This window comes from Microtus oregoni, unplaced genomic scaffold (genome assembly GCF_018167655.1).
Source record: "Microtus oregoni isolate MIOR12 unplaced genomic scaffold, Mior012 000073F_ref0000255, whole genome shotgun sequence".
Lineage (NCBI taxonomy): Eukaryota > Metazoa > Chordata > Mammalia > Rodentia > Cricetidae > Microtus > Microtus oregoni.
The window spans coordinates 3,656,065-3,679,007 of NW_024543986.1; the positions used below are offsets into that span (position 1 = coordinate 3,656,065).

The following is a 22,943-nucleotide window of genomic DNA, read 5'->3' on the forward strand; positions in this document are numbered from 1 at the left end:
TGGTAGACAGACAAATGGATGCCGCAGCTTGCTCAGACCAACCCTGGCACATGGTGCATTTAGTGAATGGAAAAGAACCTCCTCGCACTTTATGCTCTATTCATCAGCAGATGGAGCAGCCCTAATGCCATCATTCTCTGGGGGATCTGCTAACTTCAATGGCGAACATACACTGAAGTTCATGTGATCTCTGAGTCTTTCAGTGACATTTGTCTTCATCGCTAGAAAAATTAAGAATCAACGTGGAGCCATGTTCCATATTCATACTGCTTTTATCTGTAAAAGGACTTGACTGGGGCCCAGAGTAAATAGTCAGTCAGCATTTGTATGGTTGAATACAAAACCAAATCCCTAATTTTGAATCTCAATAAAATATGCTTTAACTGATATAAGGATAATTAACTGGCATATTATGGTCAAAGTATATGGAAAAAATTAACAATTGGCAATATAGTTTACCAAGTGTCGTTCCATTGGATGAAACTTGGCAAACCTTATAATCACAGGCTAGGCTCTGTGAGATAATGACCCCTCTTTATAAGACATGAGGGTTTTTTTTCTGTCTGGAAGAAACAGCCATTCAGGAATTGAGACAATCACTTACAGAACAAAAGCTGTGTGTAGCTCAGCTGTTTGTAGGAAATTGATTCCAACAACTCATAATTTTCAGGCTTACACATTTGGGAGCATTAAGCAAAGTGGTGGCACCTGGCTTCAAAAGCATCCTCTCTAAGACAGCTACTAATTTGTATGAGCTAAAATGGAAAGTGGCCCCTTCCCACTAGCTACATGTAATGTTTGTAAAACAAGATGAGAATGATAGCAAAGGGATATGTATATATGTGTGTGTGCATGCATATCACATATATACCATGAGTGTGTGTGTATATATATATATATATATATAGAGAGAGAGAGAGAGAGAGAGATTTTGTGTGTATTTCATGTAACTTTCACAAATAAAGCAAACAATGAGCTGCACTAAGGAAATGCTCTGACATCTGCAAGATGGGAGTTGAATATATAACGTTCAGTGTAAAAGGAAGACATGAAGAATGATGGAACATCAAAACAATAGAAGCGAAGATTACAAGGTTATCCATTAAGGTATTTCCATCCACTTAGTAACTGGGGCTAGCAACTAGAAAGCACAAGTTCCTCTATGTCTTTGAATCACCAGCTAGCCATGTCTCTGAGAGACCAATAAAAGTAGAGTTTGCCAAGGAAAAGGTGGTTGAGGGAGGCTAACCTGGATTGAGTGAGAGAGGATCAATAGGGATTGATGGATGGGGATAAAAAGAAGGAGCTAGGTTTCACGGAGTAGTTTCATCAAGTGGGCATTTTATCATTGGCCATAAGTACTCACTGAAAGAAAGCTTATTGGGGCAGCCTAAAATAAAGAATATATAAGAAGACATATAACTTAACCGCTTCCCACAAAGAACATATCATCTAATGAAGATAAAACTGATAGTGAGTGATGAAATAAACTATACACTAAACAGAGCTTTATGTACAGTATATGGTCCTTATGATATGATCTACATAACATCCCTTAGAACTAGGTACTCTTATCCAACCCCCATTGTAAAGATGAGGAGGCTGACATAAAATAGGAAATGCATCTTGTTCAGAAGTTATTCATCCAGTAAGTGGCAGAGTCATGATGCCAACTGTAGCCTGAATCCAGACTGTGCAGCTAATCATTAATGCAGAGCCAGCTGTAAATAGGGCTCCACATGTTGTGGAGCATCGATTTGATATGAGGAAAAATGAGGTAACATGAAATCTCCAAGTCTGGCATGCATCCAATGTTAAAAAAAAAACATGCAGGTATCATCATCTTTAAGGTCAACAGTGGGTCACCACATCCTGAAAGTATGAATTGTCTTTACAACATCCTTGACAAGTAGTTCCCAGCTCCTGATTATGCACCTCCCCAGGGGCCGGAAGTCCAGTTCTCTAGCAAGCTGCTTCTTTGTGCAGCATCTCAAGCTATTCAGAGGAATTTCCTTTGATTAGCTAAATCTGACCTCCTTAGAACTCTGGCTACTGGCTCTAGATCTGCCATGGAGAACCGCACAGAATAAGCTGACACCTTCTCCCACTTGACAAGACAAATTAAAAATGACAAGAAACAGGCAACCACTGAGGGCTTTTGAGCTGATGATCAATACAAGGAATGAGCAAACTAAAGAAGCTGAGTTTGGTGAAAGCAGGTTGAGCTGCCCTGAAAAGCAGTGTGTCTACAGACTGGGAGACCAGTGAGGTGGATGCAGCAGCGACCCAAGCTAAATGGACCAGGGCAGAAATAGTGGCAGGAAGAACAGAGAAGCAGCAGAGCAAAAGGAAACATTTCACGGGGGAAAGTGGCCTGGCTGGGGACTGGATACAATTAAGGGATTAGTAAATAAAAAAAATCTTAGCAAGGACCCTAAGTTTTCAAAACAAGCTACTGGAAGCAGCCATGTTTTTGTTTGTTCAATATTTCGTGTTAAAGGGTGGGGTGTGAAATTGGGACTAGGATGATTTGGGGCATGAGTGGACAAACAACAAAATAGAAATAATTAGTAGAGGTATATGGGCTAAGATATACAAGTTCTAGGTAATCAATCAAAATAGTTGGCTGGGGGTGGTCAGTGAAGGACTTCACACAGTGAGATGAGAAGCTAAACAGGGTCCCTACCACATGTAAGGCTGGGTTTTTTTTGACACAGTTAAAGGATTATTGGGGAACCTTTGACTGCACCCCCTTCCTCTGCTGTTCTTTTTTTTTCCTTTGGTGGTGCCTTATTGCCTATGCTTTACATCTGCAATATCCTTGTATCTGATTGCTGTCTTAGTCCCTTTGCATGGCTAAAATGAAGTACTACAGACTTGATATTTATGTAAAACAATGTCAACAAGAACAACAGAACATTTCAAGGCCAGCCTGGGCTATCTGAGATACTTCCTTCAAACAAACAAGCCAACAAAACTCTATAAAATTATGGGTCTTTAGTTTTGAGACTGAGAAGTCTAAGATTGGGATGCTGGCAGGCTTGGGGTTTCAAGAGCCTAGTATATATTTTCAAGATGTTATGTTACTGCTATGTTCAGAAGAGGGCACATTAGTTGTACAAGACGGAACACATAGAAAGAGCACCAAACTCCTTCCACCACTCCTTTTTATGTAGGGAATGCATGTATAATGTAGGCATTAATTATTCACTCGACCAGAATACTGTGACTTAAACATCTCCCAGGAGGCACCCCTTCCAACATCGGAGACTAAAGCACTGGAAATTAAGGTTTCAATATATGACAAAGGGGCAGGCATATTTACACCAACGCATATCCCTCTTAGTAATATAATGAAAGCAATTTTAGTGGATCAGTGTGGTCATGCCGTATCAATACGTCTAAGAGATAGGAAACCTTGTTTCTAGTCTCAATTTGATCATTTTCTTTCTGAATTTGAGGAGGACTTTAACATCCCTTACAAATCAAAACCTTTGTATGTCCACAATATCTGTTATAAACACAATCGTGGGTTTAGATATCCCTGTTTCCAGAGTCTCCATTTGCTCTCAGGTTAAAAAACAAAGAGCACTTTAATGTGTATCCTGGGGATTAGTGGGAGGAGACAGTATGGATAATAAAGAATTTAGACACAACAGTCTTTGACCATGGAACATAAGAGCTGGATATAGATGTCCAAACACATGCCTACTGGTTGAAATACTCATTTGCCCTCTGCTGAATGTAGGATGGGAGTTCACTGCTGGAAGTAGGAAAGATGTTAGTGGTGAACTACTGTTCCATTAAGAAGACTTCCACTGGGGACACCCAACAATCAGTTTTTGTTGCATACAGTCCACGTACAAACATATATAAAGAGTAGGCCTAAAGAAGAAGGAGAACAATGGGGATGACAAGTTCTGGCCTATTCAGGGCTGCACAGTAGACCCTCCAAAAAAATCTAAGGAAGAAATACAGGTATAAAAGTAAATTTTAAAAAGGCTGAGAGGGCCAGGTGGTGGTAGCCCACACCTTTAATCCCAGCACTGGGGAGGCAGAAGCAGGCAGATTTCTTTGAGTTTGAGGCCAGCCTGCTCTACAGAGTGAGTTCCAAGACAGGCTCGTAAACTACAGAGAAACCCTGTCTCAAAAAACAAAAACAAGCCGGGCGGTGGTGGCGCACGCCTTTAATCCCAGCACTCGGGAGGCAGAGGCAGGCGGATCTCTGTGAGTTCGAGGCCAGCCTGGTCTACAAGAGCTAGTTCCAGGACAGGAACCAAAAGCTACAGAGAAACCCTGTCTCGAAAATCCAAAAAAAAAAAAAAACAAAACAAAACAAAAACAAAACAAAACAAAAAGTTGAGAGGGTTGTATACGGAAGGGCTGATAGAAATTCTTTTCTAGGAGGAAGCTAAGATTGGGATACAGAAATGTGCATAGCACTGTAGATATCTGTTTAAGGTGTGAAGTTTCAAAATGTAAATGTACTTCTACATTATTCTGCAAAGCACCAAACTATAAAAAAAATCTCATTTTTAAAGAGAGAGAACTGTGGGTTAAGTTTGACAAGATGTAAAGTTGACAATGGCCATTTGCTATCACAATGATGAGCTGTTTTCAGATGCTGGGGTTTTAGGATTTGTTTGTTTTGTTGTAGTGCAGAGTTTAAGAGTAAACATCATGTTAGGTAAATGCTCTCATGCTGACTTTTGTCATCAACCCTGCTTCTGGTTTTTTGAATGATGGACAACTGTCTCACCCTCCCAAGATGACTAGCCTCTGCAGACACAGAACTGTCTAAGAAACAGAATCAAGAAAAAAGATGCAGGCTATTGGGGTTAGAACTCAGTTGTAAAGAATTCAAGAAGCCCTGAGTTTAATCCCCAGCATGGGATTAGCTCAGTGTGGTTGTGCTTCTCTGAAACCACAGCACTTAAAGAGGTGGAGGTTGGAGGATCAGAAGTTCAGGTCATTTTTGCTAGATTGCAAGTTTGAGGCCAGTCTAAGTGGCATGAGACCTTGTCAAAGGGGTGGGAGAGGAAGGAAGGAAAAGAGTACTTTTATTAAAAAGAATACATAGGAGAAATGACTGTTTGGAATGCATCAGGTAGGCTAGCTACTGGGCTCCTCAGCTTCAGATGTTAGCCAAGCCCTGTGCCAGGCAATAAAGCAGAAAAACTTATTTAACTTCCTCCCACCATCTGACAACAAAACAAGAGAAAAGGCAGCTGCTCTGAGTCGCTACAGAGATGGGAGGGTCTCCTTCACAGTGGTGACAGTCCCTTGTCTCCCCAGATTTGGCACATCTCAGAAGCTGCTGACATGTTGATGCTAAAACGTGACGTGGGAAGAAGTATGAATGTGGGCAAGCTCAGCTTGCCACTCAGAGGGAAATGATCTCATTTCTCCTGCTGGGCAACCCCCAGTTGATGGTAAATGAAGTAAGACAGGATAGCATTTAAATTCCATCATGATTTTTTTTCCTAAAAAAAAATTCTGAAATACGATAGCTTCAATCATCTGGTAAACTGTTTATCATAGATGCCAGAAAAGGGTGTAAGATTCAGAAGCACTGTCTAACTAAAATTTCCCACTTTTGTTTCTCTTTGAGAATACTCCCCCAAATTAACCAGGGTGGCTGATGGCACTTATGAAGGTCTGATGGGCTGACTAGTTTCAAGTCACAAATATGTGAGCCTTTTATCCATAATGTCTGTCCCAGCAAAATTTGTCTTGAGATTCCTCTCCTGTCCTGCCAGAGGGTAGTAGAGCTGTAATTCATGATCCTGTGATCTTCAACATGGGCTCTGGCACACTCAGTGAGTTCTTTGTTCTTTTCAGACAGAGCTGTCACTCATCACTGAGCAGTCCTGACCCCCCTCCCCCCAATACGGACTCCTAGAGTTACAGATTCTCCTCCAGAAAAGGAGTCCAGGAGGTCTTCTAATTCAGCCCTTTGCTTGGTGACTTCCAGCAGTGCCCAGGCATAAGGAATTACTTAATATCACATAAGCTTCATGATAGAAAAAAAAATGGTGATTCAAGTCAGTCCGAGATGAAATACTTCCAGAAGACCCTAAAGAGGTATGAACTAAAAGATACAAGGAAGGCATAAGGTGTAGTTAGGGACATTTTGGTTCTGAGAAAATTGGTGAGAGCCAAACCAAAATTCTACCTGGAGAAACTCCAAATTTTAAACTGGCAGTGATCACTATGATAATGATAAAACATAAAAGTAATGAATTAAGAGATTCTGAACACTTGCTATGTGTCCCAAGCAAAGAAAAGTTATCCACATGAATTATGTAATTGTCAAATCATCCCTTTGGGATTGATTATCCTCTATTTTACTGATAAGGGAACTAATTAGGGTTACTGTTATTGTGATGAAACACCATGATAAAAGCAAGTCGGGGAGGAAAGGGTTTATTTGACTTGTACTTCTATTTTGCTGTTCATCAGAGCAGGAACTCAGACAGGCCAGGAACCTGGAGGCAGGAACTGATGCAGAGGCCATAGAGGAGTGCTGCTTACTGGTTGATTCCTCATAGCTTGCTGGGTCTACTTTCTTATAGAACCCAAGATAACCATGGTGGTCAGGCGTGACCCTACACACAATGGGCCGGGCTCTTCCACATCAATTAGTAAGTGATAAAATGGTCTATATGCTTGCCTTCAGCCCAATGTTATGAAGGCATTTTCTCTATTGGGGTTCTCTCTTCTCAGATGACTCTAGCCCATGTCAAACTGACACAAAATTAGTCAACAAAGTGGCATACCTTGTAAGTAACAAAAATAATACAGGAATCGAGGACTGTTAAAGTCTTCGCCACCGGGCCATGTTATTTTGTACCCCTCAAACAAAGACAGTTACGTTACATAATGACCATTCCCTGTGTGTATCTCTAGCTACTCAGAAAGTAGGGGGACCTATTTCATAGTCTTTCCATTTATGCTTCTCAACATAAGCTCTCACTTGAGCTGAGGCAGAAATAGTGCTTTCTTCTATTGCTTCTCACAAAAGATGTCTCAGACTCAGCCATGAGCACCATGGATGCTTTCCTGAATTTAGAACCTATTACTGATCTTTTTTGGTGCATTTGAAACAGATGACAGGTTTAATGGGAAAAATAATCTATGATCCTGGACAGCTTGTTTGAGATCATTTAAAACCCAACTGTGACTGTGAACATTGGTGGCACTTGCCTGTAAGTCCAGAACATGGGAACTGAGGGCAAGAGGATTGGTATTTGAAGTGCAGCCTTGGTGGTTTTATGAAAAATTGGAAGCCAGTGTGCTTTCTGAGACCCTGTCTCAAAACCAAACAACCCTGATGCTTAGGAGAAGAACCTTTCTTACCAAGTCTTTGGTAGGCTACTCAAAACATATCAGTCCATCAACTAAAGCAGACTTATCTTGCAATACACCAAAGAGGTTTTCATATAGTGTCTGCCATTGAATATTGCCAATTTTTAAAATTAAGTTGTGGCGCTGTGGTAAAAAGACTGAAACATAAGTGTTACACACAAACACACACACAGCCACACAAACACACAAACTAATCAGACCTACTTGTAAGGAGTAAATGATATGCGTCTTTCTTCTCTAATGTCCTTTTATCACCATTCTTGCCTTTTTATGTGTATTGGCTTCCCTGTAAGGTAAGCTAGATGACTTCCTGATTTAGTGAGAAAGGCAATGGAGACACAGAACTGAAAAGAATCACCTAAAGTTTGCTGACAAATTGGTAAAAAGGGCAAGACTAGAGCATAGGAATCTTTTTGTTTGGTTTTGTGGTAATGAAGATTAAACCCAGGTTCCTTTACTACTTTTTTTTCCTCTCTCTCGGTTTATTTCTTTTTGACAGTGTTTTTTTTTTGTTTTAATTTGGGTTTTGTTTTGCTTTGTTTTAGATTCTTAGTTTTTAAAATTACAGTGTCATTACAAAAAGTTTCCCTCCCTTTCCTCCCTCAAACCTTTCCTGCTCATTCTGTATGTCACTTGCATGTATACTATTTCAGGGATGACCACTAGGTATTAGATAACAATTTAGAGGGCTCATCCTGGGGAGGGTTCATTCTCTCGTTCTTAAAGTCGTTTGGTGTATAAGCTTACTTTCTCTGTTTCTTTCTTCCTTTTCTTCTTTTTTTTTTTGAAATTCTGTTTCATTGAGGTCCCTAAGCAAGCTTTGAACTTGAAATCCTCCTGTCTCACCCTCCTCAAGTGGTAGAATGACAGTATGCACTACTAGATGCAGGTGTACATAGGAAATTTTTTTTGAAAATCTTTCTTTACCAGTATTGGATATTTCTCTATTGTTGAATAGTAGAATCACGATTTTGTAATTAGCATAAATTACTTGTAACTATTTCATCATTTCCCCTGGTCATAAATACCATGATATTAACAATATACTTAGTCTCTGATCCTCAAGGGAAATTAATATATGTCAAAGAATGAACAGTTCAATTATTCCTACAATTTCTTTACCCTTATATTAGATATTTTTCTTTTATTAGTTTTTATGGTTAGTGAAAAAGTAATGTGTTTGAAGGTTATGGATTCCATTGTGGCATTTTCATACATACTTTCTCTGAACCATATTTTTAAAAATATCTATTTGACCAGGCAGTGTTGGCACACACCTTTAATCCCAACACTCGAGGGGCAGAGGGAGGTGAATCTCTGTGAGTTCAAGGCCAGCCTGGTCTATAGAGTGAGTTCCAGGACAGGCAACAAAGTTACACCAAAGCTACAGTCTCGATCCTGCCTCCAAGGCAATTGATTTACCCGTCATTACTAACTACTAACACAATAATATTTAATGACCTAGGAAATGTGACTGATTGCAAGTTTGGAAAGGGAGTGGAAATCAAAATCTTCAAGCTTCCTTCCAATATTGGAAGAGAAGTGAACAATAGCAATTCACATTGTGTTCATCTTGCAGCTTTTTGCTAATAATATAGGCTTTCTTATATCACTGTTATGAAAACCTAAGAAACGTCATTTCCAAATGAAGAGGCTGAGGTAAAAACTGCTAAGTAATTTAGTTTACACGATTAGGAAAAGAAAGAAGTATTAAATATTCCTGGTTTGTGTGCCCTTTACGGAATCCTGCTGCCAGGTCTGGAAAAGAAGGGAAGAATCACACACACAAGTTCACAGGTCAGAAATTCTATTAGCGGGGAGGGGAGTTCAGCAGAGAAAGCACTTGCTGTGCAAACAAGAAGACTGGAGTTTGTATTCCTAGAACCCATGAAAATGCCAAGTGAGACCAACAACTCTTTGTAACTCCAGCTTTGGGAGGCAGAGAGGTAGATCAGGAAAGGAGCCATGTTTACAATCTCCATGTTTGATAAAGAGACCCTGACTAGCCAGGCGGTGGTGGCTCAAGCCTTTAATCACAGCACTTGGGAGGCAGAGACCAGAGGATCTCTGTGAGTTCGAGGCCAGCCTGATGTACAGAGTGAGTTCCAGGATAGGCTACAAAGCTACAGAAAAAACCCTGTCTCAAAATATCAACAGAGGGGAGAGGGAGGGAGGGAGGGAGGGAGAGAGAGAGAGAGAGAGAGACAGAGAGAGACAGAGAGAGAGAGAGACAGAGAGAGACAGAGAGAGATTCTGACTCAAAAGAATAAGGTAGAAGAGCCAATGAGGAGGAGGATTCCCATGATCACCCATGGTGCTTGACATGGCCAAGTATTTAATGTGCACAAGTACCTGTTGTACTCATGTTTTCTATTTTGCACCCACTTTCACATACATTCATACACATAGTACACTTGTACCATATACACAAACACGTGCAAAGGAAAAACACTCCTCTTCCTCCACATGAGAGGAGGGGGAAACAAGAAAAACATTCCTCTTTCCTCTTTTCTTTTTTTGAGACAGGCTCATTCTCTCTATGTAGCTCTGGCTGACCTCTTGCCATGTAAACCAGGCTGGCATCGAACTCAGAGATCTTCCCACGTCTTAGAGTGCTGGGGGTGCTGGGACTAAAGGCATGTATTTGCCATGCCTGGACTTCTTTTATTCTTGAGGTTACAAACTGGCTGTTAGAATAAGGTCACGGTTGCTAAGTGAAGAAGCCCTTAATAGATGCAGAAGTCATTAAATCAGCAAGATTAAGAAAAAGGAATCTGTCATTTGGAGTACAATTTCATTTTTTTGTCTACATATTTTATAAGACTGAGCCATGGTATGTACGATCTCTCTCTTTAACACACACACACACACACACACACACACTGCGAATTAAACTCCGGGTCTCACACACTCTAGGCAAGGGCTATACCACTAAGTTAAACCTCTGACTCCAAGCACTGGGCTGAGCTCCTGGAGTTCTGTTGAAGAGAGGGAGGAGGGATCATATTAACAAGGGGTGTGAAGATAGCTGACCTGAGCTAGTAGGAGGTTGCAGACTATGGACTGACAGCCGGGGAAACTGCTTGGGACCGAACTAGGCCCCCTGAGTGAGAGAGTGAGAGTTATGTGGCTTGATCTGTTGGGCCGATACTAGGACCTATCCGAGGTGCATGGACTGTTGCTTGGAGCCCTTTCCCTATGACGGGATACCTTGCTCAGCCTTGATAGAGGGTGGGAGGGGCTTCTGCCTCAACTTGGGATGCCAGACCTTGTTGACTCCCCAAGGAAGGCTTTACCCCTTCTGAGGAGTGAATGGGGGTTGGACGGAAGGAGATGGGGATGTGAGAAGGGAAGGGAGGGGGAACTGGGGTTGGTAAGTAAAATGAAAAGTAAATTGTTTTAACTAAAAAAGGAAAAAAATAAAACCCTCCGGATCCATGTATAATTTTGTGTCTTGTACCTTTTCTAAAATTTATACAAGAAAAATTTAAAATAATGATGTGGCACGTTGTAACATCATGACACATGAATTATGGTGTCAAAACATTGAGAAGACGGGCAGGGTTTGGGGATGAGGCTCAGTAATTAAAGTTCAGGCTCTACAAGCATGAAGATCCAATTTAATGAAAGACTAGCCCAAAAAATAGGTAGAAGGCCACAGAGGAAATCCCCAACATCAGCCTCTGGCTTCCACATGCACATACACACGTGGGCACCCTCGAACACATGATCACACTTTAGGTATTTCCTAAGAACAAACAATTGGAAGGTAGAATATTAGACAGGAAGACAACTTTGACTTGGATCAGAGTTCTGTTGCTTTCCAGCTCAGTGCCAGCTACTTCACCTCTCCGTGCCTTAGTTTACCAAGCATTAGCTATGCTTAGTCTTTAAAATTATACTACCAGGGCTGTTGTCGGCATCTAAGGACATAAAATGCTAAGCTCCAGATCCATACTTAACATTTGCAATAGCTTGCCCTTTGCCTTTCTCTGGGGATGCCTTGTTTAAGCATCGTCTCCATATAGTAAGGAATTTTGAAGTTAGAAACCCTAATCATTCTATATATTTATTATGATTAGCAATTCCATATTATACCAGGCACCTGCCTTTAACCTTAATCTTCGAGAGGCAGAGACAGGTGAAACTCTGTGAGTTCAAGCCTGGTCTATAAAGTGAGTTTCGTTTCAGGACAACCAGGGCTACACAGAGAAACCCTGTCTCAAAAAAAACAAAAACAAAAACAAAAAACAGAAAACAACAACAACAACAACAAACCAATTCCATATTATTTTTACTATTTAGAATTGTATGTGTATCCATGGCTATCCCAGAACCTCTGCTTCTTCCTGGCACAAAAGAAAGTCACTTTATAGCTAATTTAATATAATTTAGACATTTTAATTTGTTTACTTTTCTCTCCTTTTCTTGCTCCTTAACAGAATGACCTGACATGGAGAAAGCCAGAAAGACATGAGAAAATAAGTTCTCCAAAATGACGCCTAGAATTGCTTCGTCTACTTTATAACAACTGGCAGATTATGTTTCACACGCTCTGATAACACTGAAGAATTAAAGAAGAAACTGGGCATGCTAGGGCATGTTCCTAAAATAAAAATGTAAAAAAAATCCCCCACATTGTCACACACACACACTAATTGTCTCTTATTTCAACAATTCAGCTACTCAAGCCTTCTTGAAGTCACTTTTGTAAACACTGTGTGCACCAAGAAGTGTCTGGAGACATGAGGATAGAGAAAGCACATATTGTTTATTGAATATCCTAGGACGCTTCCTTCAGGCAACCTAAGGCATGTGTGAGTGCTATCCTAAGAGCCACATTTTCCAGAAGTGAGGTCATTGCAAATGCTGCCTCAGAAGAGTGTGCTAATGCCAAAGTTATCCTCAACAGCATTTCCAGATCTGCTCTTTAAAAGGGCCAGAGAAGTGTTTTAAATATATAAATCAAGAGCGAGCAAGGCAAAGGTTCAGCAGTTCACTCCTAAACATTGGCCCCCCTTCTCCTCAGAAGTCAATTTCTTAGACTTCATTTCGGGAGCAGAAAGAAAGAAAAGCAGAGATAGAAGCAGGGGACAATAATTCAATAAAGAACTGCACTATTCAAATGTGTGATTGTCAGCAAACTTGAACAAATAAAAGCAGTGGAGAAGGGAAAGTGTTTCAAACCAGAGAAAATACAATGGAAGAAACATGTCCGAGCATTAGTTTACAGCACTAAATAAATAACTAATGTTGACGTCTCTAGTCTATTGTTTGAATGTCCTCTAGTTTAAAATTAGTATTCTATGAAGTCTAAACAGGGAGCCACATTTAATTCCCTGTCGATCCCAATTTTAACTTGGCTTTCATAGTTGAAAAATTTATGAGCAAATTGAAAAAGCAGTGGGCATAAGAAAAGAAGTCAAGCCCAAAGCTTTTTTGAGGTGAGCAATGAAGCCTCATGAAAGGGGAAAAAGGAAAATCTTGTCAGGCCCTTTGCCGTCTGCTAGAATATTCTGCTAATCCTGACCTTAATAGGTCTATAAAGCCTCAAATGTGGATGAGAGAAAAATGAAACCACTGGGCCTTTGGCTTTAGTGAAAGGGAAGGAATCCTCAGGAATGCTTTTCATCCCCCAAAGCTGCTCAGGTGAATAAGTGCTTGGTAACTGTTCAGACAAGAAACTGTATACTGAGAGGAGTCTGTCCTTTCCATGAGGCTATGGGAACACTTTGTCCTTTGGCAGAAGTCTCCATATATTGAATGACATCAGTGGGAGCCTAGAGTAATAGGTCTGCTTCTATCTGGACAACAGAACAAACCCCTGAGTGGAAACTCTGAAAACACATGTGCACACACATAGGCATGGTGCCACTCTTTTCCTGCCTGCACACTGTGTCATCAACCCGAACAGACCACACACCATCACCCTTTCATAAGCCCTTCCTTGCTGGACACTATTTGTCATTTCAAGTTTACCCTAGCCAAGTCCACATTTCATATTTTAGATTAATATCAAAGACTCTTTGAGCTGGAAGGTGCTTTATAGATACTGAAACTCAGCCATCAGCATTTGGAACATTGACACAATTTAAATGACTTAATTTGGAAATTAAATTCCCCCTTTTTTAAGATAAAAATATTTTGTTGTAAAGGTCTTTTAGCTCCTATAATGTTCATATGTTTAGCTGTAAACTTGACATTTATTTTAGCAATAATTTATGAAAATGTAACAGGCTAAGTAAGCTTAAGTGTTTAGAGGAAAGTTGAAAATACTCTTTTCATTTATTTCTCTTCTATTCCTTAAAAAAAAATTAGACAGAATCTTGCTATATTACCCAGGCTGGCCTTGAACTTGCAGTATGGTTGCCTTGGCCTCCAGCGTACAGATATCACAGGCGTGTGCCACCACACTAAAGTTCTCATCCACTATTTATATCTTCTTCATACGCCTACACCTGGGAAAGGAACTGAAGAAATTACAAAATTAAGTGGGTATTAGAAGCACAGGAAGATAGTCCCTCAACCTTAACTGAAATGAGTGGACATAAGTGAGATTCAGGGGGTGGGGGGAAGAAACAGAATGGACTTCACAGATTTGGAAATGGATAAACTCTGAATGCTTCTGCCTTTATTTCTTTTGAGTCATCTTCAGATCGACTTGTACAAAACATGAGAGATGTTCAGTTGTGGTTTGGTTACTGTGTGTTTCCCTTCATGTCCAGCTTCCTAGTGTCTAGATTTCCCTCAGATTAAGAATGGGTCTGAATAGATGATGGCTCAGTGGGTAGGAGAGCTTGCTGCTTTTCCAGGGGAACCAAGTCTGGTTGCCAGCGTGCATGTCAGGTGTTTCACAACCTTTTGTGAATCAAGCTCAAGGAAATCTGAAACCTTCTTCTGGCACTTACACTCACAGACGCACCTACAAATACAGAAACCTACACATAACTATAAATATATAACAAATTGAATCCTTTTTTAAAAAGTGAGAACTGAAATTAACCTAAACATAATGCAGAATCACGATAACTCAATAATGTAATGCTGGCTAGTTTTTATTTCAAATTGACACAAGCTGGATTTATTTGAGAAGAGGAAAACTTTGCTGAGAAAATGACCCCCCCCACTAGACTGGCATGGGGCTAAGCATGTGCTCAGATTTCTAGATAAGGATTAATGTGGGAGGGATCAGCTCACTACGGGCAATGCTACTACTGGCTGGTGGTATTGAGTACTATAAAAAGGTACAAGCCTTCTCTATGGCCTGTGTGTCAGTTACTGCCTCCAGATTCCTGCCTTGAGGTTCTGCCCTGACTTTCTGGAATGATGGACTACAATCTGAAAGATGAAATAAACCCTTTCTTCCCCAACGTGCATTTGGTCATGACATTTTATTCCTCCAGCAACATAAGGTCTGACTAATACAAGAGTTTAAAGTGATATAAAAGTAAACCAGCACATCTTAGAGTAGTACAAAGCACAATAGCATCTCATTCTATGTCTCAGTATATAACCATGCACAGACTATCCAATGAAAAGCAATGTGGACCATAGACAAAAAAGTATAAATATTTATATATATGCTCAAGTAACTAAGATGAGCACATTGTGGTGACTTAGTGAAAAGTAGCAACAAAAAATAGCTAGTTCCTTATCTAACACACAACAAAATGATTAGGATAATAATGCTACCCCTGTCCCCTGAGACCTCCTACTCTTCTACAGTTATCAAAAGCTGTTGTAAGGCCTTCTCTCTATACCAAGTTTAGACAACAAAGCCCACACATACTTTAAAGCAGTTTGCCATGACTGCCTTTGGCAAGATGCATAGTTCAGCTGTAGAGCAACTGCTTAGCATGCTGCAACCCAGGGTCCATCCTTGGCACTGAAATAAACCAAACAAAAAATGAATTAGTCTTTCTATGTCCTCATTATTCCTTGAAGCTTCATTCAAACCAGGTCTCAAAACAATAAATAGTTTCTTTTTGTACTTGTTTTATTGACCCATTCATTGAACACATTTATTGAATAATCTGCTTGGAACAATGCATCACACTGGGCCCTGGGATACAGTCTTGAGTTCTATAGGTGTGGGCCTTGTTCTGATGAAGCATCAGAAGACACTGGAGTTGACTGGAACTCATTGACTCAGACACTTCTGTTTATCAGCATTCCTTTTCATGAAACTGGAAATACATAAAGCAGGAAGTCTTTTTTAAAGCAGATTATTTTTTTATTACTTAATAGATAACACCAATCAAAATTTCCACTTCCTCCCCTCCTCCCACTTCCTTCCTGCCCCAAGCTCTCTCCAACCCTCTTCTTCTCCTTTCTTTCTCCCCCTCTTCCCTTCCCCCACCCCACCCCACCCAACCCCACCCCCATGTTCCCAGCTTTTGTCTGGTGATCTTGTCTGCTTCCAATTTCTGAGGAGGTTCTATGTATGTTTTTCTTTGGCTTTACCTTATTACTTAGCTTCTCAAGGATCGCGAGCTATAGGCTCAATGTCCTTTGTTTATGGCTAGAATCCACTAATGAGTGAGTACATACCATATTCATATTTTGGGGTCTGGGTTATCTCACTCAGGATAGTGTTTTCTATTTCCATCCATTTAAAGCAGGAAGTCTTTACATCTTTTTTAAATCTTGATTTCTCAGAGAGAACTGGTTTAGGAAGCTTTCACATTCGTAGGGTTTCTGAGGCTGATAATGAATGAAGCTATTACTGGAAGTTCTCATAAGATACACCTCAGTCTCCTTCCTAAGCAAAAGAAGAGATCTGTCTTAGTTAGCTCAAGTTTGACTTGTTTAGTAGGTCAGGATTTCAAATTAGATCAGCTAATGAGGTCCAGAAAAAGAAAATGATTCTTGGAATATGGAAAGTACTTGGCAAAACATGGCTGTACTGAAAATTTCCAGGATTGGTGCTATGGTACAGAGAATTTAAGGAACATAACTTCAGGACTTAAGGTTGTGAGGACTGAAATAAGATGGTTTCAACAGCTACACATGAAGAATACATGTGTATTAGGCTTTGTTCCTATTGCAGTGGAGAATAGGGCAAGGCAGGAATTCCAAGCATATAGAGGAGAAGAGAGTAGGTGGAGTCAGGGAGAAGACATGTAGCCACTGCAGAAGACAGACACTGTATGATACCTTACTGGTAGGCCACAATCACGTAGTGATACACAGATTAATATAAATGGATTAATTTAGGATATAAGAGCTAGCCAATGAGAAGTATGAGCTAATAGGTCAAGCAGTAATGTAATAATACAGTTTCTGTGTGATTATTTCAGATCTGGGTGGCTGGGAAACAAACGAGCAGTCTCTGACTAAACTTCATGGGCATTTGAGGCTGTAGTTCTGAAATTGGTCACGGATGATGTTATTCTTCTGACAATTTCATCATTCTTATCTAGCAGCATGTCGAGTGGGAAGAGTACAATCCCTAGCCTCATCCTTCATGAAGGCATTGATCTAATCATTTTGTGTGTGTGTGTGTGTGTGTGTGTTTGTGTTTCTTTTTTTGAGACAGGGTTTCTCTGTAGTTTTAGAGCCTGTCCTAGAACTAGCTCTTGTAGACCAGGCTGGCCTTGAACTCACAGATACCCACCTGCCTCTGTCTCCCAAGTGCTGGTATTAAAGGTGTGTACCACTACTGCCCAGCTGTTTTAATAAATTTCTTACTGTCGCTTTTGTTCATCCAAGAATGATTCTCGATTTTTAAGGGAAGAAGGCTCAAATTTGCAATAAGAATGTTGCAGGATACAGTAGAAAGTTCCAGGACCACGAACTATTTATATTCTGAATACGGATCATTTTGCTACATATAGTATTTCTAAGGTCAAGAATATCTTATTCTTTTATTATAGTAGTATGTTCTTATGGAAAACCTACTATTTTGTGTGTGTATGAGGATGTTTGCAGGAGGGAATAACTAAAAAGAGAAGATGCACCCCAAAAGTGAGTGACACCATTCCATGGACTGAGATCCCAGCTTGAATAAAAAGAAAACTAGGAAAGCACTGGTGTTTCTCTCTCTTTTCTTATTTAAAACATTATATCTCTCATACATGATTACTGGTTTTACATCATTTGTTTTCCTTCCCTTCCATCTCCTCCTATGTCACCTTCACACAATCTCTTTCAAATTCGTGACCTTTTCTGTAATTGTTTTACGCACGCATGTGCATGTGCCTGTCGTCTCTCCCTCACATTCTCATATGTACTTATGTTGTGTTTAGGGCCACCCACTAGGGATGGGATAACCTGTCAGTGAGCTTATTCGTGGAGAAAACTGATTCTCCCTCCGCCAGCAGCCATTGATTGCCTCTAGTTCTTAATTGGGGAGTTAGCAGGGCCATGTGAATTTTCTCTCATCCTCCTTGTTATGTCTTCTCATATAGTCATTATATAGGTTTTGTTTAGGCAACCATATTATTGAGACTTCATGGTTGCTGCTTCCTTGTCATTTCTCTTGGAGGGGGTTCCTGTAAGTGTTATACAGGGAAGCAAACAGCATGGAGAGGTGAAAATAAAAACCTGGTACAGATTGACATCCTCAACCTGGATCAGATCCATGGAGTTTAAAGCCAGATGGTTCATTGTCAGAATATTTAGAACACAGTACAATTTGTGTAAAGGTTTCACGGCAACAATCAGTCCAATTCCATGCATATATATAATAAAGCTTAATGTGTGACTACATAGAAAATCTTTTGCAAAGTACATGTGACCATGATGGTAGGTTCTATGGCTAAAGGACCTAGAATCTAGTGTGGTCTTTGCCTGATAGCATAGAGGTCAGCAGACCATAAAGTACACGTGACATCTCCACTAAGGATGGGGAATAGTGTAGGGAGAGAAGAGTTTGGGATAATCATTTTGGGGAATCAGGGTGAGGTCTGTCCCTACAGAGAGCAAAAAAGGTCATCAGGTCATTAACAACCTCCTCTTTCAGGTTTCTAGATGGAATGCAGGTGTTTGATTTTATTTCCTTCATTTAAAGAGCCACCTCAATATGATTAATATTCCTGGTTCTCTTAGTGGTTATCTATGAATACAACACCCTCATGCCCTCTATAGCCTAGAGCCAAAGGCTATCAAATTCAAGTGCCAGGAAAAGGAAACCCCTCTTCGAGTTATGGGACAGGGACATCTAAGAGACCCCTCAAATAGTATAGGCTATTGTCATTGCCCTTTTGTTGCCTCCTGAAACTTGAGAAACATGACTAATACAGATGTTATACAAAAAAATACTCATTTTCTTTTACTCAAGATACATTGGAAAGATCTTTTGTATAACAATATATCTTACTATAGCAACACTATAATATATACTTAAAAGTCTCTTTACACTCCTTTTGTCAAAGTTTCTTGGTACAGTAGAATTAAGCATACATAAGTAGGGTTGTAGAGATCACTCAGAGTTAAAGATTATTTAATGTTCTTCCAGAGGTCCTGAGTTCAATTCCCAGCAACTACATGGTGGCTCATAACTATTTGTAATGGGATTGGATGCCCTTTTCTGGTGTGTAGATGTATACATGTAGACAGAGCACTAATATTCATAAAATACGTAAGTAAATCTTTAAAAAATACATAAGTAGAAGAAAGAAAATAGGAGGGGCCAGAGAGATGACTCAGCAGTTAGGAACACTTTCTGCTTTTGTAGAAGATCTGTGTCCTCATACGGCTGTAACTCCAGTTCTAGTAGATTTAATGCCCTCCTCTGACTTCCGTGGGCAAAAGGTATGCATGTGCTGCAAAAATATATACAACAGACAAAGCACTTATATACATAAAATAAACAAATTTAAAAAATAAAATATGAGAAAGGAAGGAACTAGAAAAGATATACTGTGTACCCAATGAAATAAAAACAGTAGTTGTATTAATTACAGAAAATCCATGTCAGTAAAGTTATTAGGCATTATGTAATGGAGTCAATTACCCCTGAATATGTAATAATATAAAAATATGCAAAAATAATACAAAAACTTCAATATATGTAAAAACAAACACTGAGAAAGTACAGGGAAAAAGAAGTAAATGGATCTGTGATTCTCATTCTATATAGAAACTCTAACACCTGTGTATAAGAAATGAGTCATTTCAGGTTCCCCATCCTCAGCTGCCCAAGGAACTAACTGGGGACCTCGGCTTGGGTATCTGGGAGCCACTCTAGGTTCAAGTCTCTTGCCAACCCTAAGGTGGCTCCCTTAACTAAGAACCGTGCTTCCGTGCTCCCCCATCCAACCTTCCTTCATCCCAATCCTCCCCCTTCCCCAAGCTCCCCCCATTCTCTCCCTCTCCCCCCTCTCTCCCCATCTCCCCTTACCCCCATCCCACCCCACCCCCAAGATCGCCTGAAACTCACTATGAAGACCAGACTGGTCTCAGAGGTTGTCAGACAGAGAGGAGGGCCTAGAGAAGAGGAGGGGTGGGGAGAGAGGGAGGGAAGGAGGGAGGGAGAGGAAGAACCCTATGGTAGGTATTTTATTTTGAGATAGGATTTCATAAATAAGTCCGGGCTGGCCTTGAACTCAGCCATCACCCTGCCTCTGCCTTAAAGGTGTGCACCACCAGAACTAGTGCTATTCAATTTTGTTTTGTTGTGTTCTTTTAAGTAACAGATTAAAAACTAAGAATCACATCTTTTCAGTAATTTTTTTTTAATATAAGGGCAGATTAGGAGTACTGAACCATGAGTGTGAGACCTGTCAGTAGAGTAAACACTTTAACAATTATGGTCATAGATTGGTGTCTTGCACAATTGTCAACAGAGACGTGCCAACCAGTAACTAATGAAGGCAGAGACCCACAGCCAATCATTAGGTAGAGTTTGGTGAATCCTGCAGAAGAGAGGGAGAAATGATTGTAGAAACCAGAGGGGTCGAGGACACCACAAGAAGGCCCACAGAATCAACTAACCTAGACTCATGGGAACTCACAGAGAGTGGACCAACAACCAGGGAGCCTGCCTGAGACTGACCTAGGACCTAGATCTACGTATACGTTACCCTTCTGCAGTTTGGTCTTCTTGTGGGACTCCTAACAGTGGGAGCAGGGGCTGTCTCTGGCTCTATTGCCTGATTTTGGGACCATATTCCTCATATTGTATTGTTTTGTCCAGCCTTAATAATTGAGGAGGTGCTTAGTTTTACTGCAACTTGATATGTCATGTTTGGTTGAAATCCATGAGAGACCTACCCTTTTCTGAATGGAGACTGAAGAGGAGGGGATTAGGGGTGGGGTGGGAGTATAGGAGTGTGGGGGTGAAGGGGAGGGACTGGAGGGGAGTATGGGGAGGTAATATGCTGTTTCTGGGATATAAAATAAATAGATGAATAAAAAATGCTATGGTCTTAGAGGTAAAACTTTATATGTGCAGAATAAATTTCATTGTTTATATGAGGAAATAAATTTTATAAAATTAATTTTAGGCAGTTAAAACTGAAAATGGAAAAAATCTGTATTTTAATAGAAAAAATGATATCAGAAGTAAATGGAATATGTGTATTCTCTCTGGAAAATAACTTAATAAAGAAAAGTTAATCAATATTGTAATAATTAAATATTATAAAGCAAAAATAGCTGAAAAGGTGTGCTCTGGACCCAGCCTAGCTGGCTTTAAACCATAGCCCTACCATTTGTTTTATAATAATCTTCATCTTGTACCTCAAACTCTCCATATTTATAATAACCTTATCTATAAAATCGGCCTACAAATCCTATTATATTTCCATGAGAATTAAGTAAGCTAATATATTCAAGGCACTCCAAAGATTGCTTAGATGAGTATTGACTACGCTCAAATCTTTTCTTGCCCCATTGTTCGTTCATTATCTCATCACTTTCTCTTGTCAAATACCAACATACTACACTGACTTATTCTGATATGCTCTCCATTTAATGAACTGTTGTGTGTTATCCTTGGCTGAATGTCTGGTGTCTGATAAACAAGTTTCAGATTGCTTCACTGGCCAGAACAGGATTCTTTCACAAGGATCATAGGAAAGCACACTGGTAGTTTTTCAAGAGTTCTGACACAGTTATTCTAGGGATTTGTGTGTTTTGCTCAGCTTGAACTCTTTGTTCCTAGCTGGAAGTGGAAGTGTGATATCCACGTGGATGTACCTGGAGGACATTCTACTAAGTGTAATCAGCTAGGCACAGAAGAACAAGGACTTTATGAGTACACTCACATGTAGAATTATGAAAAAGTGAAACTTAAGAATCAGAGATTAGAATGACGGTTCCATGATACTGGAGGTAGTTGTGGGTACTGGGAACAACAACAAAAAGAAAAACAAAAAACCTCTTCACTCCTTCATCTTTCTTTCCTGCTTTTCCAAAAGTTCTTCAATTTTCCTGGTGACTGTGGAAGCCTTGGTGTGTCGCAGAGTATACCCTTTTATCCAAGTGTCTTTACTTGCAAATGTTCATTGCAATGAGGTCTGGTCCAAGGCCTCTGGTCTCTAGCACACCATCATCAATGGATCCTCATGGAAACTCCTCTTAGATATTTTGCTGCTGCTGGAGTTGTAAAGATCCTGTGGGTACCATTTCATAGTACCAGTTCCCTTCATGAGCTCCAATAGGTCCTAGATGGAGGAGATGTTAGGGTGAGCCAACTCCAGGCCCAGCTGTGGGCCTGGGTGGTAGGTGTGCTGGTTAGTCCAGGCTATTAGGTTCACCCTTCTCAGGTGAGTAGTGGAGCCATTACACTTAAAACCACGCCATTATGGTCATTTTGTCCTCAGTCATAGTGAAAGTTGGGGTCTTCTCTCCCAAGTACGGGATAAGGAGTCAGGGACCAGGTCCCTTGCTGTAGTGTCCAGCAAGAGAAAGGGACAGCTATCCCAGGGCCAGCAAAGATCAGGGCCAGCTCATCATGGCCCCATGGTTATCACACATTGCTCTTATTACTCCCTCAGGTGGTATGGGCCACAGATACCAACATAGACCTTAGCTTCAGCAGAACCAAGCACACAGACATGGCCCTCGGCTTCAGCCTTGACCTGGGCGACATCCTGGCTCCAGGTGGAAGCACAGGGCACTCAACTCAGGATGGATCTGGTAGCAGCATAGCCTCAGACACCAACAAGGCCATAGGTTGAATCCCTGTCTACAGGCTTCCATGTGACATTTGGTGGCAACACGAGCTGCCCAGTTTTCTAGGTCTACTTTTTTTTTTCATTTCCTCCCTCCTATACTATATCAAGCATTCTGTATGTGCATTTATCTTACATCCTTTACCATGGACCATGGAACTTTAGACTTCTTTATTCATCTTGTTCATGTGCCATGAGTTCACTGAGCCTAATGCTCAGTCATAGCTGCTCATTGAATTTACTGGGGGAAACTTCAAAATACAGATACAGGAGTTCTACCGTAGAAATTCTCAGGATCTCTCATGTCATCAGGACTCACATCAAATTTGCAATGTTATAACAGAAAATAAGAGAATGACATTGAACTTTGGGAACACTCGCTTCTAGGTTCTCAGGACTAGGATTACAGGCATGCGGTGCCATCCCTATATATGCAGTACTTGAGACCAAATACAG

General features: G+C 40.4%; 1 protein-coding gene across 1 annotated transcript in view; it reads left to right on the forward strand.

Moving 5' to 3' along the window:
• LOC121441120 overlaps positions 1 to 22,493 on the forward strand; it is a 165,307-nt gene extending 142,814 nt beyond the window's left edge. The window contains exon 9 of the mRNA XM_041642255.1: positions 22,311 to 22,493. Coding sequence (XP_041498189.1) covers positions 22,311 to 22,493 — 183 coding nt within the window. The remainder of the gene's footprint in view (positions 1 to 22,310) is intronic.
• The last annotated feature ends 450 nt before the right edge of the window (positions 22,494 to 22,943 follow it).